The 20,988-nt window shown below is 39.9% G+C and overlaps 1 protein-coding gene across 1 annotated transcript; it reads left to right on the top strand.

Annotated features, from left to right (window-relative positions):
* Positions 1-3,383: 3,383 nt before the first annotated feature.
* LOC139150937 (uncharacterized) lies at positions 3,384-20,571 on the top strand. Its single transcript, XM_070723422.1, has 6 exons — positions 3,384-3,754; positions 4,327-4,637; positions 5,321-5,642; positions 9,344-9,491; positions 17,702-17,831; positions 18,325-20,571. Exons 3-6 carry the CDS (start codon positions 5,420-5,422, stop codon positions 18,844-18,846), a joined length of 1,023 nt encoding a protein of 340 aa, XP_070579523.1. The 5' UTR covers positions 3,384-3,754; positions 4,327-4,637; positions 5,321-5,419; the 3' UTR covers positions 18,847-20,571.
* The last annotated feature ends 417 nt before the right edge of the window (positions 20,572-20,988 follow it).

The raw sequence follows: 20,988 nt of genomic DNA, 5'->3' as shown, positions 1-20,988 counted from the left end.
GTAAAGGAAGCAAAGTCAAGGTCAAACTTTTACCTCAATGAAGAAATATAGCATCACCTTTCCTTGCCAATCAGTGGCTTTTGGAGCCATTATGATGTTTCCCATTGACGGTTAGTCGTGGTCGTAGTAACGTTTATGTTGTCCCCTTCTGCTGCTGCTTTCTGGTAAAATGTGCGAAAAAAACTCAGAGACTTGGGTTTGACCAGACCAGAACAATATCACATTCTGAAGGTGGCTCATAGGAGTGGTAATCAAAACTGTTCATGTACAAAAATGTGGGCTGCACGAACAATTTCATGACGGGTATTATTTATCGTACAGGCGGGGGCGGAATTGATGCGGGTAGGCTATCAGTTGCGGCAAGTTATGAAAACACGGTAAACGGCGTTGTTTTCGAAGTTGTCAATGAAGAGCCAGAAGAGAAGAATGTAATAGGGCGAGGCACACAGGTGAGCCCGGGACTAAGTTGTGCCAGGAGGAGAGTTTTTAATCTGAGAGAAAGAAGCAATTCCTGATGAGGAGTAGGGAGAGGGGATTCGGAACTAATGAGCAGAAGCGAAAATTTCCGAATAGTAAAAATTGGATCAGTTACGAAGAGCTTTCACTTTACCTCATCAAATTTCAATTAGGTTATGATAGCATATTAAAAGATACAACACCTTTGACTACATTTTTCTAAATAGGACCGCCGGCTGTCCTTGAGCTCTACACCTCAACTCCTGCAGTTCGCAATATACTACTTGACAAGCTGCCATGTGAAGTCGCACATGACGTCATTAAGGTATGGACCATAAGTTATGCGGGGGAGGACTTGGAATGTTAGCAAGAAATAAAATAATAGGACGTAAGCCATTCTTTGAATACAATCCTGTCACCATTTGTATGCAGAAAATTGTTTAATGACGACGCAAAGTAAAGATATATGATAAGAGCCCAGTGTCAATTATGATTTTTGTTTCGTTTTCCGATGTGAGATTATTTCCCTACACGGATTTATTTGATGCAATATTTTGAAAAAAAAAACATGCACGATGTTGTTGATTTTTTTTTTGCTTTGTGTATCAGTGCAAGTTCTTGTTCTACTCCCCGAAGAATATTGAAACACTCTCTATATTGTTTGTCAACACAACATCTATACGTCAGTTTTACATTTTGAATTCTAGTCCGGGCCAGCATTCACTTTGAATTCTAGTCCGGGCCAGCATTCACTTGTCAATAACAAATAAATAAATAAATTAATTAATTAATTAATTGATTGATTAATTAATTAATGTAGTCTACACATACACATGCTGGGTTGACAAGCTCAACATTAGATCTCGAGATGCTTTGGAAAGTAGAACAAGAAAATGCAGTCGACATTTAAAAAAAAATAGTGAAAAAAAATTATCAAAAGTTACAGCTACTGGCTATAATAATAGTAATAATAATAATATTTATTACTTAAAAAAACGCGTTACATGTAAAAACATCTCAAAGCGCGGTACAAAACTGTTCTAAAAAGATCTAAAAATACTGTTTAAGGAGATGTGTTTAAGATTAGCTTTAAAACTGCTAAAAGAGCAACATGAACGCAATAAAAATGACAGCCTATTCCACAAACGTGGAGCACAAATGGAAAAAGCCCTGTCACCGTAAAAAGCTGTATTAGAAATTGTTGATAGAGCATATTTGTACCATGAACGGAAGAACGTAAGGCACGACCAGAAGAGCAAATGGTTAATAGTTTCTGAAGATATACAGGGGCCATGTCATGTAAAATCTTGTATACAATACAGAGAATCTTAAATTCAATATGTTTCTGAAGGGGTAACCAATGTAATCTACTCAACACAGGGGTAGTGTGATCTGATTTCTTTGTTCTGGAAACTACACGTGCTGCCGAGTTCTGGATTAACTGAATCTTGTTGAGTAGATTGCAAGGCAGACCATAAAGAAGACTATTACAATAGTCAAGCCTAGATGTTACAAAGGCATGGACTAATTTTCTGTCGAGTCTTGATCTAAAAGGTGTCGGATTTTACTTATTCTCCACAAAGAAAATGACGCTGATTTACATAAATTGGAAATGTGTGGTTTCATAGACATACATAAATCAAATAATACGCCAAGATCACGGACTGTAGGTGAAGAATGGACGACGACATCACCAACTTGAATGTCGCACTCCCGTGGTTGATTCCTCTTCACAAACTTAGAGGAAAATCTGATAACCTCGGTTTTACCTTCATTGAGAGCAAGCATGTTATTGCTCATCCACAGACGAATTTCCCGAATACAACTTTCAACCTGATCACAGGGAAATTATCACGTGAGCAGACGACATACAACTGAGTATCATCAGCATAGCACATAGTTTCCAGCTTGTGTTTAATTTTAATGTCCTCAAGAGGTGCTGTGTATACACGGGTCCAAGTACGGAACCCTGGGGGACACAACAATCAAGTGAAATTGTACTCCTGACACCACCGACCCAACACTCACTTTCATTGTTCTGTCTTGTAAATATACCGTATGATTCAATCCATTTAAGAACTGTGCCATTAAAACCAAATCTGTGACGAAGTCTATGTATCAAACTTTTATGGTCGATGGTGTCAAAAGCGGCTGACAAATCAAGAAGAATTAAAATAACATTATCCCACTTGTCAAGAGCCCTCAATACGTCTTTTGGACCCTAATGAGAGCGGTTTCGGTACTATGACCTTCTCGGTAGGCTGACTGACATTTCGTAAATAAATTATTGTTGGCCAGATGTGAATTGATTTGAGTTAAAGCAGATTTTTCGATCAACTTAGATATGTATGGTAAGTTCGAAATTGGTCTGTAGTTTTTCAAAACATTCTTGACAACCCGGTTTCTTCAATAAAGGACGTACAATGGCTGATTTACACAACTGTGGAAATTCACCTGTTTAATTATATGCATAATTATTGGCGATACCTGGTGTATACACTGCTTTATCAAAACTGTTGGTACAGGATCTAGACTTGAGGATTTGGAAGGTAATGAACTGATTAGTTTCTCAACAAACTCAATGGTTACTGGTTCAAAGGAACATAAACTGAGTCTAGAGTTAACAGAGATGTCAGATGGTGAAACAAATGACATCTTCTCACGAATCTGCTCAATCTTCGAATGAAAGAACGAACTATGTAACTTTTGGTACTGTCAAATCCAAGTGTGACGAAAACATGCACAATCAATTTGTGTAAATGAAGAAAAAATTAGATATTAACTGTGACCACACTACATTCAAATACAATTGCAACCTGTGGGTCCCCGTCTCTCCAGAATACCGTGTAGTGTACCAATCCATAGATCATAACATCGTTTGAACAGAACGTTGTAATTGCAAAGCTACGCATGCGCGGGACTGGCAATCGAACAATTAAACAGTGTAGACGAAGTGTTTGTTGTCCATTCCTTACACAATCATTATGTTTTAGTAGAAGTAGTTTATTCGGAAGTATGTCAGTTGACTTGTCAAGTAATTAAGCGAGTGAGTGATTGAATTGACAATCTAGGACATCCGAACATCTTTAACAGTATTGGGTTATTGCAGGCCACCGAATCGTACAATCACAATTATCGCTATAGGAAAACGACGGCCTGAGGCGGGGATCTTTACATCGTGAATGGACTAGTGGTAACGATGAATAACTTTTGATCAAACTACGCAGCTACTGTCTCGATGACGATCATCATAAAATCACTGACGGGTGAATGCGACGGTTACGCTTACATGTTTTTTGTAAGTACAATTGTGCTTTTGGTCAAAAATCCTCAAATAATACTCATCGCGTCTTGCCAATAGAATTGTGAAGCGCGAGGGGTTCTGTGAATATTTCACCACATTATTTCATCCCGCATGGCAGCCTGAGGTACAGCGAGTTCAAGGTCAAACTCAACACAACTATAAAAGCCGTCTCGTAAATCTTCAAGGCATGTGCAAGTCAGTAAACCCATTGCCGGATATTTGTGTCTGATACTCAGGTGTCCTTGCTACTGAAACCAGAGTGAATAGTGAAGACATGTGAAAACGTGTCTATTTGTTTGCTTTCCACGGTAATTTGTTCGATTGAATTTGATTTATTGTCCCAGTGAAACGTTTGATCGATTCCGGAAGTCAAGAGACTATTTAAGATGCTCGAAAAATCCAATGCTGAAGTGTTGGAAATCTGCGCAGCCGTATAAATTCTTTAAAAGTATTGTTAAAGCTTTCTCGAACTCCCCAGAAATAAACAAATCATTCCTTGTTTCAATTTCCTCCCGACAAAACCACATCAATGGCATTAATAGTTTTCATTGTAATCGTTTGTGAAGAGAACACGGTGTAGGCCTAGAAGTGGACAGTCTTAGCTTCTGAACAATTAAAAGGGAGTTCGCAACGTAAGAACAAGCAATGACTTACAGGTGATGACCGCCACGGTAGAGGACGCATCAAGCACGCCCTCAGTGGCAAAGTGTGAAAAAACACAGATGAGCAGCACAATCTATGCAATGGCACAATCGCAGTGTTTTGACGTGTCACCGAACGACTGTGACAATCTGTATGACAGACTGTATGGATGAGATGTACGAACGACGCAGTTTCACACTTACACATTAATTGGGCGTTTGAAAAAGAATACATGGTGAGTGTATTTTCCCCATTTTCCACTTCCAGTTTAAGTCTGAAAACTCCTCTAGAGTGCGATATATGAAGTAGGGACGATATATTTAACACTGAAGCATTTTCACACATCCAAACATGTGTTCATCCAATATCAGCTTTCAACTGTAGGCTGTGCATTATAGTTCTATGACCGGCCGACACTAAACAAAACCACATTTTCACACTCCTCTGAGTCTCCGAACAACGTGTATCGTTCCCATACCAATGTCTTTGATTTCTGCGAGTGAGTGATGCTGTGGTCAGAAAGGCCGTGGCCAGCCATTTTAGCATGGCTTTGTTCATATCTATTATGCTATTGTTGCGTGTAGCTCTACACCGGCACTATAGGCAGTGTGTTCACTCTATTAATGGTCTCGCTACTTTGTTTGCCGGCAATTTCTCTCTCTATGTAATCACGTCATAACAATTTTTGTAACTATTTCCCGGGCCCCATGGCCACTACGACAATACCTTCGATGCTCTGTGGCCAGCGAAGTTCCACACTAGCATCGGAACACGCTTATACCATGAAAAAAATTGCCGACAGCTATTTGTGTCAACCCAGTGTAAAGACCAGCAACATCCGAATTATTCGCATGTTTTATCGAGCGTGTATAGTTTACCCAGAATTCAACGCGAGCACTTGTCTTCTTTATAATGCAGATGTGCCGACAACTATTGAAGTGACCTTGCAAGATATATGGGCCACATTTAAAAATCGGACTCCATGTTTTCGAATGGCCCGGTTCGGTTGAGACGACCATGGACAGACCCTGGTGGACCAGACTTTTCTACCAGACTCTCTTCGTTCTGACTTGCATGCTGGAGAAAAGTTTGGGCAGTGGCCGGCCGAACTCGATGACAGCGGCGCCTCAATGGAAAATGAGAGAGTACCCGAATCCGCAAGACTCAACCAGCATATGCAATCGCCCCCACAGAGAGTCGTGGATCTGCGACCCGAACGGAATACTGTCCAAGCAAGAAGGTAGTGTACGAAAGGTTAAACCGTCAGCGTTTATGCTGTTGACATTCCAGGCGCGTTCATAGTTCGTCACTCCCATGACAATCCCAATCCCAGCGCTATAACTTGCGGATTTAATTTATATAGAAGCTCTGCTTCTTGCACGTACGGCCACAAGGTCTGTTTTGCGTACCCTGACTTCCATCCCGACACTGAAGGCGTCTTTTCAGTTTGCTTAATAGACCAAACCACTCTCGATTCATTTTGGAAATTTTAAACGCGCAACATTCAATATATAAACTCTGGACATTTTTACAGTCCCAGATGAAAATGTTTTTTCTTCAGTGGGCATTGTAACGCGGGCACCGAGGGGTTTGATCGATATGTCCGGCGGACCGTCCCGCGGAGAGCTATTTACAAAAGAAATCACTTCTAAAAGGAATACGAAAATCACCAAGGCCGTACCCGTAATGGATCCAATTACGCCGTCCATGTTTGTCAACTCAATTGCATGACTGTAGACTGATCAGATACCAAACCGATCTGTACAACACGGTGCCTATTCAGACGGGGCATTCATATCAGTAACCACTTATATGTATGAAGTAGAGTGATCAAGGTCCGGTCACGTCGGACCCGCTCTGGCGCTTTTAAGCGACAACACCCCCGAAATGTTTGGCCAATATTCTAAGACACGTTGTGGAGGGACAGTGTCTGGGATCGACGCCAAACTGCCCGAAAAACTCAGGTATAATTGCCGAGCGGCAAGGAACTATGGCGGTTTTTGTGGCTGTGCAAACTCTTTTGCATGAGTGAGCTTTAAACCAATCCGTAAAATATTGACATTTTGAACGACGCTTCTGCGAGTATTGTCAGCAGACATTGTTTTGACAATTACAGCACATGGAATAGACTGGTGTCCGCAATGCACTCACTGCCGGGCCGAGTCAAACAAAATGTCGAAATTCCCCCACGTGAATAAACACACAGTAAAAATAATGCGAGGTTTTAAGACTTCGGGGCGAAGTCAAAAGTTTATGGGTTGAAGGAAAAAGGAAATTACTGCGGTATTTGTGTCTCGACCACACGGCGAGACACTGCGCATTCTCTGAACTGGACAAAATACACAGACAATCTCCGAGTCATCAGAACGGAATATTGACATCACAACCATTCAATAGGACTTTACTGAAACAAAACGAGGTCAATGACAACGTATTCTGCTTTGTCACAGACAAGCTATTCTCTTTATACTGACAAATAGCCTGATAAGATTCGAGTGCCATTTTTCAAATATTTCAAATGAATATCCGACACTGGAGGTGATCCCACAGAGACATTTTCACACGCAGCATGCCGCTGCGCTGGTGGTTTCTATGATTCAAAACTGTTCGGGTAGATTGGATTTTGAATAATGTGATTAGTTTCGTAAGAGGAACAGATTAGTTTATTAAAATTGGAATTCGATCGATGTCATATACTTCCAGCTGTCAATAGTTTCATTCCTAGGGGTCGACACATGAATACCCACCAATGGTGTTTGCTCTTCCGTTGAAGTCTGTTTTATTAACCGTCGTTTTATTTTACAATCGTGTATGTATGTATGTATGTATGTATGTATGTATGTATGTATGTATGTATGTATGTATGTATGTATGTATGTATGTATGTGTGTATGTATGTATGTATGTATGTATGTATGTATATGTGTATGTATGTATGTGAATATACACACGTTTTAGACTACTATAGACTATAGTCTATAGAAGCTATTGGGATGGGTATCGTCCGGCGTCCGTCGTCAGTCTGTATGTATGATGTATGTATGTATGTATGTATGTATGTTATGTATGTATGTATGTATGTATGTATGTATGTATGTATGTATTATGTTGTCCGTTTGTGAGGCGTCCGTCCACTCAAATATCTTGAGAACCGCAGTACTTACTGATTTGATATTTGTTGTGTAGATGAAAATATGATTTGAGAAACTTTTTTTAATTTTTTGATATTTTGAAAATAGCAAATTAATGCCAAAAAAGTGTTTTTGGTAAAAAATCTTCTTCATAAACCGCTGGTCAGACAGCTTTGTTATCTGGTATACAGGTCCCTAGGGATAACCCAACTTAGATTTGTTCAAATTGTGATGAAATATGCAAATGTGTATTTTTAAGGAATTTTTTTGTCATTTTTGGTCAAAATTTGACTTCCATTGTATGTAATTCTTGTACTGTATAAACCCTATCAATTCACCCAGAAAAAATAATTAATATGATTTTAAATAATTGAATTAATTAGGAAATCATCAAAGCCAAAATAATTTTAGTGTGGAATTATCAGTAAGTTCAACTTTTTTGACAGTTCATAGTGAAATGCTTACATCTTGGAGGATTAAAACATGTAAAGGCAACTTTCCTGAATCCCAACTTTGATATATTCTGAACCACCATTTATGTTATCTAAAAGAAATTGCTCATAATAGTTTGTCATGATAGGTGGTCAAATAAATAGAGATAGAGAAAGTTTCTAATTTCCATTTATGGTTGACTTGGTAAGGATAAAATAAGATTACTTTTTGAGGAAAAAAATAGAGTGGTCAATTAAAAGAGTGGTCAAAGTGATAGGGTTTTTATGGTAAAGCTGAGCTGTAAGATTCCTCGTGCTATTTATAGCAATTATGCAATCTGTGTAAACAGTGCAATGAAAGTGTAACATGATTCCTTATAATGCTTTTGATGACCTTGAACTTCTTAAGTTACAAACATTTGTCTCTTCAGTGTGCTTTCTCTGAGTACGTACTGTCTCAACTTATTCAACAGAACTTACTTACAATGTTAATTTGAAAGTTGAAATATGCTTGGTTAATAGGATGAAAATACTGAAAGATAAGATTCTTTATAACCTGACAGATACGCTGTTTTTTATGACGTCAAGATTTACGCAAGTCTTGTTTACTTTAATTAGAATGTAATTAACTCTCGTTTATTTGCTATTATAGACTAATATAGTCTCATGAAATATGCAAATCTGTATTTTTACGGAATTTTTTTCCCTTTTTGGTCAGGCCATCCTGAAATGAGCTATCAAAGATATCCACCTTCTTCATCAATACATGTGTCACAAAAGGTTATTCTCTACATAACACAGCAGAGCTCTGTCAACTGTTGAGTCGCTTGTTTTTTTCAAAACCGCTGGTCAGACCGCTTTAATATTTGGTTTACATGTCCCTAGGATGACCTTAGTGAGATCATTTCATACAGTCAGGAAATACTTAATTTTGTATCCATGTCTATAGTAGCTTCAGGGACTTTGGCCCTATGTTTTATCTCATGAGAGCCATTCAAAGTGTCGAAAAAAATAATATGCCGAGTTGTTACTCTACGTATATACTGCTTCAAAATGGTCCTTTTCGGGTCGGTAATTCAAGTTCACTAATTATGTCAGGTATTCTATTGTTAATTATCTGAGATTGTCACTTTCACCCTGAATTTATGATGGCAATCGGCTTTGGCAGCCTTAGCAACAGTACCGCATCAATATGACCTCAGGAAAATGTCGAAAGTTATGTATTGTTGAACTCTTACACTAAATTTATTCGCTTACTATTTTTGTCTTAAAATCCGTTACATGTGTCATACGAACGCAAACCACTGGTCTGCAGTTGCCGAGACAGCTGCGTGTAAACTCTGACCTATCTAACAGGGGTGTTGATTTTTATTTGGCAGTGCTAGAGCTGGACGATATGGTGGAAAACCTGAGACAGTCGACGGATTGCCGATGTGATCGATGTGTGAGTGGCCACGGCGAGAAGCATGGATACATCGTATCGCTAGCACTGCTCAATAAAATGGAATCTGAAAGCTACAACAATCCGTAAGTAATTTCTGATCACAGTCCCTGTATCCGCAGGGACTGTGTTCTGATCAAAGCCGGTCTGTCTGCAGACCATGTGCAGATCTATTAATCAAATATTTAAATCAGAAATCGGAATTAATTTCTCAAATTAAATCGGAGTACACGTACTGAGTCATCGATGTGACATAGTAGCTCTTTGATGCTAATTAGTGAACGTCAAGTGCACAGATGAATGTGGAACAATAGTGGAAAGCAGGTGGGAAGTCATTAGTTGAAAATTAATTGAGTCGTTTACGCCGCTAATGGCGCTGTTTGTTTAACTGTTTGTTTTCTTTTGCAATTGACAAATTCTTCACTTTGTATGTTACGTTTCGAACGGTGGCGTGGGAAAAAAAGGCTGTGTTATGAGCAACAGAACTGTTCATCTGTGCTGCGTTATTTTGCATGTGAGCTTGTAAAGACTGCACATACCGAAGTCGCGTCTTTTGAATTTGAATAATAAAGACTCTTAAAATACTTTCAGGTTTAAAACCTGTCATCAAAAATTGTGCCCAGGTGAAAAAATAGTAACCATGCGTCCACGAACAATGCCGGGAAAGTTTTTGACCGGCAACGCTGATATATCGCGAGTTGGCAAGGATAGTTTTACTTCCCTGAGATTCGACTGTTTGATCGGATAGGGTATGTCGGGTTACAGCGTCAACTCAGTTACGCCGTGCGTATTTAATTGTATCGTAGTGTACGCATGCTCGTTCAACTATACCTAAACAAACAGTTGAGCTGATTAAGACTTCGTACTTCAAGCGAAACAAGCATTCCTCTCCGTCTTGACTTCAATTTACACTGTATTACCGTTGGCCTGTGACCAATTCAACTGTTCTGTATTGAATTGCAGCCGTGGCGGTGTTTAATATCCAACCGTTGTATGACTCTGCCCCGGGGACTCCGCAGGCCAGACGGCCGTGCTGATTTTCGTGTTTTAATAGTACAATGTTTTTCTTTCTCACCTTTACGCTGGATCATGCCTTCACTTACAAAAATTGCCGACCATCGTTTCAAAAATAATTGCCGGTTTGTAATCACTCCCCTTATATCATCTCCCGGGTATAATCTTTGCACTCACAGCGCACAAACTTCAAAACGACATTATTGCACCATTGTCAGCGAGCTTGAATGAACACAACCCTAACCATACAAGGAGTGTAATTGCAGGTGGTGCGATGCAAGAAAGACTGTAACTGTGGGTCTGTACGTTCGGTCAATACTTATTATGTGGAATGTCAGTGTGAAGTATAGACCGACGGGGAAAGTAATCGTCTCAATTTCAAAATGCGTGACAGTGTTCATTTCACAAAGCTTTAGCGTGAGCTTATTAGCGTAAATGTAATTATTGAGACAAAGGGCCCAGCAATCTCAATAAAGTCGATAGTAATTGCATTTTAAAATGGTGATGTTTATCTTTGCATTTTGATTTGATTCCATGACCGTTGGAAACCACGTGACTTAGTTCTCAATGTTTGTAATTCGTTTTGTACTGAGCGTTCGAAAGATTTACACTATATATCAAACACATATTGCATAAAGAATTCTTAAATATTGCATAAATAAACTTAAATTTCCGATTCACCGGCCTGTATAAAGGATTCTTAACGTTGTGTCAGCAAGATGCAAAGTTCGATTAATTGAAGAAGTATAGTTACTGAAACAGTTCACACATTATACATGTAAATCTTATGATCCAGGCTGTCTAGGCTGTCTGTTGTTGAGAGTTCACAGTAAAAAGCTAGCCCTGACGATGGTCACCAACAGGAAAAATCAACATCAACTCATAGTGACTGAATACTTTAATCATGGCTCATAATTCAATCGCCATGTCAGAAAATTATTTTAGAAGCATCAGTTTAGATCAAACTATTATTGCGCCCTCGGATCCAACGAAGGGCATAAAATGTTCTCAAACGTTTTAGCACACATTGCTTCCCTGTTTCAACGTGGTGTCCGATGGCCAGAGATTTCTGATAGCATGTGGGATTCACCGAGGCCGCCTGTGAGAATCTCTGAAAGGACAACGCCATCAGCAACCAAGTGACCATTTGAAATGTAGACAATACAACACAATGCTGGGATTCTTAACCACTGAGAAAGGGGATACTTTTCTCTTTAATTGGCATTGTCGGAACTCTTGACCAGAGGCCGCAAATCGCCCTTGGCGAGGGTAACTGTTTGTGGGATGAGATCATACGGTAGTCGCTAAAGTCCCAACTAAAGTGAAAGTCAATAGAGGATGTTTTATTAAGGGATTCCTGTTCTTAGTGATGCCCTCAATGCCACGATTTACCATTGTCATCACTGTCCAGGTTATTAACTAGTGAATGAAATCATCACTTGCCTTGAAGAAAGATGTCACTACGACGTATGGAAGATTGATCGGTGTCGATGCAGCTAACACGGCTGAGGATCGAGGGGTCAAAATTCGTCTGTAAAAACGCCGATCCCTTTGAAGTCTTGGCAGGTATGCACTTGGGAAGTTTAACAACTAAGGTCGTGCATCAGGAAAATAACCAATAGCCAGCAGGGATTGTAACGAGGTTGACACCCACAGCAACAATTACCACCATTCTCTTGATGAAGAGTGGAGATAATTGCAATATATCGCTCCATATTTATAGCTATTCAGCTGGGCAGTGGTCGGTATATCTCAGCAATGACTTCCAGGACTTTTTGCCTGGAAGGTTTCCTTCTTCATTTCTTTCACAAAAAATTCCTCCACATACATTCAAACAATGTCGTTTAATCAGGAGTATAGGTGACGGGAGGGTTACCAGTTCCACGATGTGTGTGATACTGGCACCAGAGAGTCCGTTCGCGTACATGGTTCCCAGAAGATAAAAGTGGGATTTGTAAGTCTGCAGAGAAAATACACTTTCTTTTACATTTATACCGCAAATGCAGTTCGAACAAAACAGTGATAAAATCTTGAAAGAACTACAGGACTATGAGAAGTTGATAGACTATGGTTTGGAATGTAAAGTGCAAAATCCACTCTTTTAATAGTAGTTTAAGCTGTGTGCATAGCTCCTACTAGAAAATGGAAGGAATGGAGTCACTCTTATTAACTAAACTGTAACGACCTAAACCGTTAAAACAACAAGCCTAGCGTTCCCTTGTTAACTGTGACCTTACGCCGTCGTGTCTTCCCGCTGTGCAGCCAAACAATACGATGACCGTAATTGGTGTCGGTACATCTGTGCTAGTGGTTCCGCTTTGACAAAAACGCTGAAATACATTTCACCGAAGTGATCGGTTCTCCATACTACGCCCCATGTACACAGGTTTCGTCTGACTACGTTCAGTGAAAACCGTTGAGATTTACGATTACATCTTATGATTAACCTGACTCAATTACTTCATCATATTTGAGATCATTGACCCGAGATTTAAGTGTTTTTAACGAGGTCGCTCACGTCGGCCTTCTCGATTTCTTGCCCCTCTGCCAGCCTACGTTGCGACGCGGCTCGTTACTTCGCGCCAAATATGAGCTCCGATTATCGCTCCCATTCCTTCCTGGTGTTTGCATTCCGTTAAATTAACGACATTGCTACGACTTACCAATCCCATGAAACGACAGAAAGCAGGAGGCGTGCACAAAATAAGCCGAAAACCAAATCAAAGCACATCCCCATTGTGGGTTTCATCTCCGCTGCATAATCGGCACCAGAAATTCTAAGCCGGGGCTTTCACATCCAAACAATTTATTTCTTTGTATTTGGCTATCAAAAAAAGGCTTTGACTCCCTACGGCATATTGAAAAATACAGACAACAGAGTGAGAGACGTATTATCTAACGCTCAGTAGCCGGTCATCAGAGTATGCAGAGGGTCTCGTGTAAACAGCTTAATTCTATGTAAGCCCCTATTATACGCGTAAGCCTCAAACCTCTTTACCTCGCCTGTGTACACGCTACCGTACAAAAGACCTGGCTCGAACTATTTGCAAAACCCATCATAATTTTTTCAAATGCTGCCAAGTGGCATTCGACCCAGTTACAGAGTTGACTCCGTTTGATATGATACCTTCTTTGGGAGGGTTTGTTTCGATGAGTGATACGAGAGCGTTGTGATGATACAGGACAAGTGCGATCGTACCGGGATCCCAATGGATTCAACTTAGGTTAAAGTTCGTAAATTTGTGGGCAAAGTTCCTCAGCCGAGGATTTATAGCATTTGTGGAACTTTTTTTTACCGCGAGGAGAAGAAATCACGGACACCGCGTACAAATATTGAGTTCGGAGTACGATTTACGATTTTAGTTGAGGTCACAGTCGAAGCGATATCGTTTACCCAGCAGCACATAAGTTGACTCTGACTCAAACCTCGTTTTGCAAAGCGCCCGAAGAAAAAGCAAAGCACCCGAGAAAAATATCACCATGTACACATAAATTCATTACCAACCGTCTTTCGTGCGAATATTTTCAGCTCGAACGGATATTTATGCCAAAAATTCGGCATTTGCAATATTTCTTGCGTTTATTTTTTTCACAAAACCGCGACGACCCGAAACTCAGTCACTGTGTGAAACTGGTACATTCCTAGTTCTCCACTGAGATGAAATATAATATTACACCATGTATTTTCCTAATAAGCATGAACTTTGAACCCTGGGTTGGAAACTTTAGTTTACTCAGACGGGTTTGCTTGACAGTAGGGCGAGAACTGCTCGGGGACGCAATGATTTATGTATGCCATCGTGTTTTCACTTTTCATCTGTAAATCGAATTCCGATGTGAAATTAGTCTGCAATGAACCAGCTATAAATAGTACCGCTTGTCTTTCATCTGGGATCAAACTTATCGCAAAGATAATGAGCACGGCGCTGCCAACCACTGGCATCGCAACTGCTGTCATTTTCTGAACAACGTTATAGGTACGACGTAACGTCGAGATCCGACCCAGCAGATGTATCGGATGCTCACATGTGCCGAAATCGATATATAACCAATTTGGAAAATGAAATAAAATAAATTAAACCACAGAAAATGATAGTACTCTGATCCCGTTGATTAAAAAGAAGGTAATTGTGGAATTTGTTCATACCGAAGACCCCGGACAATGACAGACCCATGAACTGATAAAAATATATTATAATTATCAATTACTGTAGAATCCAGGTAAATGCATTTTGTCGATGTTTTTGCGTTTTTGTGACATGCAGAAGCTAAGGGCTGTTGTTTGTGATGCATAATATAGTATGATAATTTGGCAAAAGTTCAAATGTTCTGTCATTAATAAATATAGCTTGGAAAACGATAAATCGCATATTGGCCTTTTGATATACAAGGAGGCCAGGAAGATTGATTTTTTTAAGCCAACGCCTTTACAGAATCTATTTGTATCTCTCCTTGGTATGGTTTCTTCTCGCCAACCGTTTCTGTATCCTTTTTCGCGGGGGATCTTCACTTAAGATATACCAAGACTCTCCTTACCGACGCTGTGACCCCGCGGTCAAGAAGTTGTCAGCTATACACTTACGAACCTAACAACGCGCAAAGTTCAGGCTATTTTGTGAGAGTGGATCTAGGAATTCGAATCAATATTGACAAATACGTTTAAAGGGCTTGTTGATGTCACATTTGATATTTTCTTCACAGTTTTTGCTTTTAATGTCAGCTACAGTTTCTTGTTCTACTCCCAGAAGCATGATGAGATACACAGTATTGAGCTTGTCAGCTCAGCCTGTACATGTGTAAACTGCATTCCTTTCATTGACGAGTGATTTCTGGTCCGGACTAGAATTCAAATTTAAACAATAATGGTGCGTTTTTACGCATATTAATGTTCTGTTGACAAGCTGAATAGTAGGTGTTTCAACATACTTTCGGGGAGTCGAATAAGAACTTGCAATTGGCATATATATAAACAAAAACAGTGAGAAAAAAATCACCGAAAGCAACAGTCACCAGCCCTTTGAAAGTGTGAACTCTTAGTGGCAATTTTGGAGTCACTCTGTCGGTGTTTTGTGCACGATGAAGTTTCTAACATGATCATTATGACCGTTTCGCCGTATCATTTCTAGTTAGAAACCACATAATTACATTGTATCTTGTAGAAGATGTATCTCTATTGTTTATCGGCGTGCACGTGACGTGAACGTTGTTCTGGGGTTAGACTATATTTGAACACAGTGACTGAGGATGAGTAACATTGACGTAGATTTCACCAGCACGGCCAAGATGATGAAGGAGAACAGCTAGATGGTGTTTGTGAGTACAGAGACGATAAGGATCATGCTGGTCCTTTCGAACGTTGTCTCACAGTTCGCTAATGAAAACTTATTACAACCCACTTTCTGTCAAAGTCAAGAATTAAAATCCAATGTTGCCGTGCTGGTGTATTTTTTTATGAAAAGGGTAAACTGCGCCATCATTTCGAAAATTCTAAATGCCAAACTTTGTCTCTTTTAACTCTGTGTGCAATATGAGTGAAAATTTAATTTTCTCAACGTGTATTTGAATTAGTCCACACTAGCTGTAGGCTAGTAAACAATTTTCAGAAAATCTGTTCCTGAGATCCTCTATAGTAATAGAAAACATTTCATTTGTCCAGGGGAGAGATGAGCACCGATATTTCAAACACTTGCATATTTTTAACCTCCTGTCCAAATATCTCTCATGGTGTAAGGATTCTTTGTGTTGGGTTGAATTTCACCAAACTGTTCATGATTGAGATACATGTGCTGAGGGTTGTGCAATATTCTCAGTAGAACCCATGGAGATTTCTTACTGTTTTGGTTGATCGATAGAACAACTTGTCTAATACTTCTCTTGAACGCGGAGATTTTAGGACTGTTAAAATTGGCATATTTCCAAGAGAATCGTTACGTCAGTGAGTTTCAAGTTGAATTGTTGTCTTTGAGTTGAGGGGCGTGGCGCACGTTGTACAATTACGGGTTGAGGAGTATTTCCATTGTTATGTTTTTGTTAGTGACAAAAAAGGAATTGGGCAACTTAACTTTTTTTCTCTTTGAGGTAGGCTTTTCAACCGTACAGAGAGGGTTTCGAATCATAGTATACTATTGTATTCGGAAGAAAAGCCTAACTATCCCGTCGCAGCCACCGATCAGGTCTTTAGGCTGGTGGTTATGGTGGAAGTGGTGGCGTCGATGATGATGAAACAACGTAGAAAAGGGTGATCTTAACGATGGTTTAGGGAAAGGACAGGGGAGAAAGTTTAGTGATGGAAAAGAACGGGCGCTCGTGATAGGAAGACTACGACGACGACGACAACGACGACGACGATGATGATGATGACGACGTCGACGATAACGTCGTTGAAGTCACTTTAAGGCGAAAAAACTGCAGATATGATGATGTACAACCTTCCGTTGATGTAGCAAAATGACTAAGGAAATGGACAACCAATACAGGGCAACGAGATAAGTGAAAACAACGCTATGACAACAAGGTGCCTTTAAGTAACCAACATTCCACACATTCGTGGCATTTTTATCGCCCTTCTTGATGAACTCTGACGTAAGCTCGGATACAATTATTCATGTTTTAGCTTCCATAGGGCCCTATCAGAAGAATAGGTCCCATATGTAAGACGCTCAATTAGTCGTTTGAAATTGTTACTGGCCTCTTCGTGAAAGGACGTACTCACCGCCTACTGACCGATGACCATTCGGTAACACCATTCGCGATATTGATGAGGAGTCTAGCCCGCCTAATTAGGCAACATAACTTCTTTCATGGGTAATAACGGCATGTAACGTACAAAACTTGAACGTCTTGAGTTACAATTCAGTGTTTTCACAACTCTCTATAATCTTCTAATATCACTCCTGTCTGTCGTCAGTGGGGTTATTAGACGAATAAGTTTGTTCATGCCGGCTAAGGGAGCGTGAACAGGCTTTATTTCGGCTTTGTAGGTACCTGGCAACACAACACCCTTTCCCTTTATTGCGCAGGTCTTCAAAGGCGCCGCTTCCGCGAATATGATAGCGAGATATTCGACAGTGACACGCCACCTCCACCACTGTGATATCAGCGGTAATCGCCTGTGATTTTCTTCAGAAATGTGACAATCGGGCCCATCAACCAGAAATGCTTTTACTTCACAGTTATCTGTGATGCGAGTTTTTCAAATTCTAAAATCAATCTCCTTTAGGTCGCATATCGTATTCTGCAATAAATCTCCATACTCATGTGTCCACCGTTTCCTTTGTTTTAGCTCTTCCCCGCAAAATGCCGAAATACTAAATGAAGCTCAGATGTGGACCAAGTACCTGAGAATGCAATCATGGAAAATGGGTGCTTGTGGAAATGATGCCGTCCTTCTTCTGTCCGTCAAAGACAAAGTGGTAAGACTGACTCAAGTTGCTCCATTCTCGTCAAAATTCTGATGTCAACATATGAGGGCGCTATAACACGGCCTCTTGCGCCATGCAAGACTGAGGGGTCACTGTATTCTCAATTCTAACTTTCCTGTGTGATCGTTGAGCGATGGTGCTGAACTGTTTTCATACGGAGAGTTTGTTTTATTCATGTGTATAGCGAATATAATTTTGATTTGCTCGATGTATCGCTGCTGTATTGTAGTATGTTTTGTTGACTGTCAACCTTTAAGCATTATTAAGTTTTGTCTCGGAGTAAGTTTCAAATATATGTAAAAACAAAATTTAGAAAAACAAATTCATTGCTTTAACGACCCGACCTACTTATTTTCAACCCATCTACAGTACTTGATTCTTGTTTCTTGCTTGTCGACTGTTTGGATTCTTGACTATTTTATTCCAGAGGCAGTTTCGTCAGCATAGTGGAGATTGCGCTCATGCGCTTTGTTCTTCATTTCAGATATACCTCAGCACGGGAGAGGAACTCTGTGAAATTTTGTCGGATAAGCGGACTAAACAGTTGCTATCAACCTCGTTGGATCTTTTAGCTGACCAAGACTTTTTCCTGGCACTGAGCAATATTTTGAAAAATTATGAAGAGTTATTGAAACTTGGACCTGAAAAATCTTTCAATGTGATTTCATTTGGGATAACCCATGACGAAGCTCTAAACGCCGGATTGATGCTTTTTGGACCGCTCTGCATTTTGGATATTGTTGTACTGGCATTCTGTGTCATGATATTCTGTAACATTTACGTCAGAGGGTTCAAATCGCATGACGTATGCTACAAAGTCGACTACAAGGAGAGGAGACTCTATGAAGGTTTCAAAATATTCTGTTTCCAGCCGTTGGGGGTGCTCATGCTACTCTTCATCGTGGCGGCGATCAATTTTGCCGCCGTCATCGGGACTCTGTGGCTTTTCAGAACGCAGAAGACAGTATGTGGGGTGGACAGTGGTGCCGGTGTTACGTGGACCTAAATAAACTACCACTGAGTAGATCAATTTGGAGAGTATTTCATTGTCACTGCCACAACATCGGGACCCGAAGACGCTGATTCTCAAGAAATCGGCAAATGGAGTTCAAAGACTGCGACCCATGCGCGGTATGAGCTGCAATGTAAATTGCAGTGGTTGCTTTTCAACCTACTCACTATATGTTCGGATAATTTCGTTTATAATGAAGAGGAGAAAATTAACTCAATTATTACTCAGATTAATCAAAACCAGAAATATGTCGACGTTCTTCTGTCGCATTAAAGTGCAGTTTTTGGCAAGACTGAACTGAACATCAAGACTGTGCCAGTACTGAACAAGTTTACAAATAACAATCCTAGGGGTCCATTTCTGCCGAAAGGTTATCGGAGGACCCCCTGAGAAAACTCCATTGTTATCATGAAGAATCGGTCGGTATTCTTCGGGTATGTTAAGTTTAAAGGAAGAAACGTTCTTCACTAGTGATCGGGTTGCTACCTCCGTAGTCCTAACACTTTCTCGGTTGTGTAATGTTGAGGAAGGAGGGGAGGGTCGCATATATATGTTGAGAGGTATATGATAATCAGCGTAGTTCACTGTTAATTTACGAAATGTGTTCATGGCCATGCTAACAATAGCGGAAAACTTTCGCCCCTCAGTGCCCCTAGCATTTGAACTACCTCATTTATCAACACCGTGTCAGAACTATCCAGCACAGATCTCACAACATACAAACACACTGTATACAGCCACACAATATATTCCAAAAGAAGAATAGCCGGTTAACGCGGTTGGTTTTATAGCATCAACCTAGGTATTGTTTTCTTTCAAACGATAACAGCAATTGTTTGTTTTAAGAGACCTGGGTTGTATTTTTACACGAAGGCATTTCCCGTCGACCTTCTATTCAAATGATTCATTTCGATTACATTTTCATGTTTCAAGTTTTGTTCTACATGTGAAAAAGTCTTTACAAAGTACAATCGTTGTTACCTTATGCGACAGACATCCCATAATTTTGGGATGAATCAGCAATGAACCATATATTAACGTCCCAATTTCACGTAGGCTCAGAGCCAATCGCCTTCCAACAAACGATACCCGAACACCGTTTTTTTCAGATTCAGATTGCAATTTATTCCATATTCGTCACTGCCAAAAACATTCTGAAGGGCATGTTTGATTGTAATCGGTTCCTAGTTTGATACAGTTACCTTCAAAGGCAGGATGTCATTACACATACAGACCAAAGGTTTTCATCAAAATGTTTCGAACAGTCTCTCCTGTCCCGCAGCGATAGAAAAGAAATATTTTATTTGGCGTAGAGCTGCGTTTACGCGTTTGTCGGGAGTGGATTTCGGGGCGAATTTGAAATGACAGCCGATGGGCAAACATAATCAGGTCGAAGGAAAACACAGTGACCTGGTGACGTCAAGTGTCATACTACTAGACTAGGCCAGTGACAGTGTTCGCACTACACTTCTGATTGGCGACAGGGTCTTCAAGTTGTCACCTCTTTTTATTTCCGAGAAGATGAGATGCATTTGCACGCTTTTGCAGGCAATAAGCAGTACATAGGTGTAAAGTCACCAGTGCCTCCTCGAACAAAGCTGTACATAGATCATTTGAGAAATGTAAATATTTCAAAAACCACTTTTATCATCAAACTGTTCTCCTTTTCATGTAAGTTATATGTCAACAATCACTTAAATAAAAAGCAATCTATTACGATATACTTGTGCTTTGTGTATCATTAAATAAACTAGGTCGATGTGGCGCTCAGAGGCAGAGGTAGAATGTCTCTTATTTCATTTACAGAAATCTTATCAATGCAAAAATTACACAAAAAATTAATTTTCGAGATTTCAGATAATAAAAGAACAGCATACATATATTAGAGATGTATCTCCGTAGTTATTACACATTTTTTGTAAGAGGTCACTCGTACCATACCAAAATATACAAGAAATCTCGTTGAAAGTTTAAAATTTATTCAAACAACGAATAACAATATTTCCGTGTAGTTGAAATATCTTTCATCCTTAGTAACCCTTCAGCTGGACGCTTGAGTCAGAATGAATTTCCCGGAATAAGAGTTTGATATTGTTATGTTGAAGAAAAGTCATTCAGGAATAACAAGTGCTGTCT

This window comes from Ptychodera flava, chromosome 15 (genome assembly GCF_041260155.1).
Source record: "Ptychodera flava strain L36383 chromosome 15, AS_Pfla_20210202, whole genome shotgun sequence".
In the NCBI taxonomy this organism is placed as follows: Eukaryota; Metazoa; Hemichordata; class Enteropneusta; family Ptychoderidae; genus Ptychodera; species Ptychodera flava.
This window is presented reverse-complemented; position numbering and strand designations above follow the sequence as displayed.

Excerpts from the sequence above, each read along its gene's own strand:
- LOC139150937 (XM_070723422.1), top strand. The coding sequence starts at position 5,420 with ATGGACAGACCCTGGTGGACCAGACTTTTCTACCAGACTCTCTTCGTT. Across the intron at positions 9,492-17,701 it reads TCTGAAAGCTACAACAATCC|CTCTTCCCCGCAAAATGCCG; the intron begins GTAAGTAATTTC and ends CCTTTGTTTTAG. Across the intron at positions 17,832-18,324 it reads TGTCCGTCAAAGACAAAGTG|ATATACCTCAGCACGGGAGA; the intron begins GTAAGACTGACT and ends TCTTCATTTCAG.